Genomic DNA, 3,030 nt, shown 5'->3' on the forward strand with positions numbered 1-3,030 from the left:
AGCCCCGCCCAGACCCCGTCACAGCCCCGCCCCCTGCAACAGCCCCTTCACTCCCAGCTCCGCCCAGTCCCGCCCAGACCCACTCCCCCTCTCAGCCCCGCCCAGACCCCTTCACAGCCCCGCCCACACCGCTCTCAGCCCCGCCCACACCCTTCACAGCCCATTCTCCCCTTCACAGCTCCGCCCTCAACCCGCCCCTTTTACTGGCCCTTCCCTTCACAGCCCCTCCCCTCACCACAGATCCCTCCAAAGCACTTGGGTATCATACCCCAATCGTGGGACAGAGCTCCCTCCTCCTAGTACCCTCTCCGCCCTCACAACCTCGTCTGGCTCTCCTAGAACGCCCCCTTCCCCAGGCCCCGCCCTCCTACCGCTCTAGCCTCCGCTCCTCTCGTTGGTTCGCGTCAGGCCAACGCTGGGCTGAAGCTGGAGACCCGGCAGCAGCCTGCAAGCGAGCGAGCGATCGGCGGGCGGCGGAGTGGGCGACTGCGGCCTACAGCTCGCCGCTGCGTCGGGGTCTCGCAGCTCAGACGCCGCTGAGGGCCTGCGCTGTAGCTCCTTCCAGGCCAGGTTCCGAAGACGGCGCCTCCCCGAGCGCAGGAACCAGGTCGAGTGGGCCTGCGCGCGACTCTCCCCGAGGCCCGGCACCCCCACTTGGATTCCAGGGCCCCAGAACTCACGCCCACCCAGGTCAGGTTCGCTTTCTCCTGTCTTTTCCCGGCCTAACTAGATTCTTCTTCCCCACAGTTGCGTCTAGTGGTCCCAGGGCTCCGGAAAGTTTCGATGAGCCTATCCCAACACTTAGAAATGGGGTTCTGCAACCTGGGAGTCCAGGAGAGTCGCCTTTAGGGCTCCTGGTCGCCGGCTTCTGCGTTTTCTTCCTCTCCAACGTTTTGGATCCCCTTCCAGTTTCACATTCACTACCACCCGAGGTGCCATGGCCCCCAAGCCTTGGAGTGAGTGGAGCACGACCCTGTCCCACCTGGCACTGGGAGTGGTGTCTCTGCATGCAGCCGTGCGCACTGCCCAGGTGAGTACACTGGGGTGGGGCAGGGATGTGTCCCACTTCCAAACTGCAAGGACCTCCATGAGGTCCAGTTACCCGGATCACAGAGAGGGTGGTGGGAGGTTGAATCTGAGGGCCAGGGTTGCATGAGACCCCCAGACCTTTCCCTGCTTAAAGGAAGGTCCTGGCCTCTTTTTTCCCACACCTCCTCCTATCTTTGTGCTGACAGGCAAGTCGAGGGGCCGCTGCTGGCTTCCTGCTCCAGGCCATGGCCTCTGCCACCATGCTGGCCCCAGGGCTGGGCACAGATGAAGACTGTCTTGCTGGAGCCTGGGTGGCCACTGTCATTGGCCTGCCCCTTCTGGCCTTCGATTTCCACTGGGTGAATGGGGACCGCTCCTCTGCCAACCTGCTCCTGGGAGGAGGGATGGTGCTAGCAGTGGCTGGTGACCACCTTGGTGCTGAGGGCCGCTCTGTGGCTAGTCAGGCAGTGGTGCTGGTGGTTGCAGTAACCATCCTCATTGTGGCCGTTTTCACAGCCAACACTTACGGAATGTGGGGGGGTGCAATGTTGGGTGCTGCAGGCCTCCTGAGCCGGCTAGAGGAAGAGAGACTGCTGCTGCTACCAAAGGAGGACGTCTGTCGCTGGGCCCTGGCTGCAGGCAGTTGGGCCTACCACCAAGCCCTGCACACACAGCGCCTGCAGTGGGAGTGATGTTTGGAGACAGCAAGGTGGGGCTTCTGCCCTGGCTACACGTCCCACTCCCACAGGCCTGCTCCTGTGGGCCTCTTCCCCTAGGATGGACTCCCTTGCCTCCCAAAGAGAGCTTGCTGCAGGGTGATGGATGCCTTGGTCAGGATGCTCAGGTCCCTGAGTCTGGGCACTGTCCCTCTGGCTGAGTGTGGGCACTCGCCTAGACCAGAATGAAGGAGATGGGGCCCCAGGCACATGTTGGGGCCTGATGCTGGTCGGGCTGTGGTTTTGGGTCCAGAGAGAGGCTTGGTCTCCAATAAACCTTAGGGATACAGCAGGAGTATGGAATCTGCCCATTCTTGAAAAGGATCGAGGGGTCCTCCACTGAGCTTTCTAAAGCTCCAGCGCAGCAACTGGTTTCCTTGTGCAAAAAAAAGGGATGTCCTGAAACTAGCCCTGGGGCCTCACTCAGCCTGACCTCCTAATGGCACCCTTGTCAGGAGGGCCCCTAGACTGAGAAGACCTAGTCCTGGACTCTGTGACATGGTCGAGCTCTGAATATCCTTGTACAGCCTGGCAGGTGGCCCTCCAGGACAGTGACCTTCACCGGCTGCCGGTTGGGGTGGAGACAGGAGGACTGTACTATACCTGTATTACAGCTGTCCTCAGAAATTAATATTCCCTCTCAGAGCTGACTTGACATGTACTCATTTGCCCTCAGGCCTATGCAAGGCAAGTCCTGATTTTCCAAGACCCTCACTTTCCACAGTGGACCCCTCTTCAGTTTCCAACCCCGGGATTAGGCAGGACGGTGGTTTAAATTCGGGGTCCGGAGCCCTTTCTCGGGAAGTAGCTATGCTTGGGTGCTGTGGAAGCACACCTGGTCCCACGCAAGAGGACAGGAGTGGCCGGCAGGGTTTCTCTCCTGGCGTGCACGCAAACCTGTGTTGGAGGACAAAGGCGCAAGCACACCCGACGTGGGGGCGCCCAGGAATGCCCACCATCCGAGGGGCCTTCAGCTTGTGGGCCGCACCCTTGACGGACCGGAAGCGGCGCGCACGCCCCCAAACCCAGGATTTCCCCGCCCCGGGCGCGCGCCCCTCCGCAGGTTGCCCTGGGCCCCGCCCCCTTCCTGCCCACTTCCTGCAGGGGCGGGCCCTTGGGCGTCCTTGCGCGCCCATTGGGTCTGACGGACGTACCGTCTAGTCCTGAGCGGTGCTCCCATTGGTCCCACACGATCACGTGACTGGGAGACCGAGGGGGCGGTGGCGGCGGCAGGGGGAGCGCGCAGCGAAAACAAAGATGGCGGCCGCGCCGGGGTCGGTGGCCG

General features: G+C 62.2%; 1 protein-coding gene across 3 annotated transcripts; it reads left to right on the top strand.

Moving 5' to 3' along the window:
• The first annotated feature begins 408 nt into the window (after window positions 1-408).
• Window positions 409-2,031, top strand: LOC123323874 (cysteine and histidine-rich protein 1-like). 3 transcript variants are annotated; one of them, XM_044912393.1, is made up of 3 exons: window positions 409-612; window positions 748-1,030; window positions 1,236-2,031. In XM_044912393.1, the coding sequence occupies exons 2-3, from the start codon at window positions 938-940 to the stop codon at window positions 1,719-1,721; spliced, it is 579 nt and encodes a 192-aa protein (XP_044768328.1). In that variant the 5' UTR covers window positions 409-612; window positions 748-937; the 3' UTR covers window positions 1,722-2,031. The 3 variants fall into 3 exon arrangements, with proteins under 3 accessions (XP_044768328.1, XP_044768327.1, XP_044768329.1); XM_044912392.1 differs by having other exon boundaries at window positions 409-607; XM_044912394.1 differs by lacking the exon at window positions 409-612 and adding an exon at window positions 666-690 and having other exon boundaries at window positions 910-1,030.
• Window positions 2,032-3,030: the final 999 nt, after the last annotated feature.

This window comes from Neomonachus schauinslandi, unplaced genomic scaffold, assembly GCF_002201575.2.
Source record: "Neomonachus schauinslandi unplaced genomic scaffold, ASM220157v2 HiC_scaffold_1751, whole genome shotgun sequence".
NCBI classification, from domain to species: Eukaryota; Metazoa; Chordata; class Mammalia; order Carnivora; family Phocidae; genus Neomonachus; species Neomonachus schauinslandi.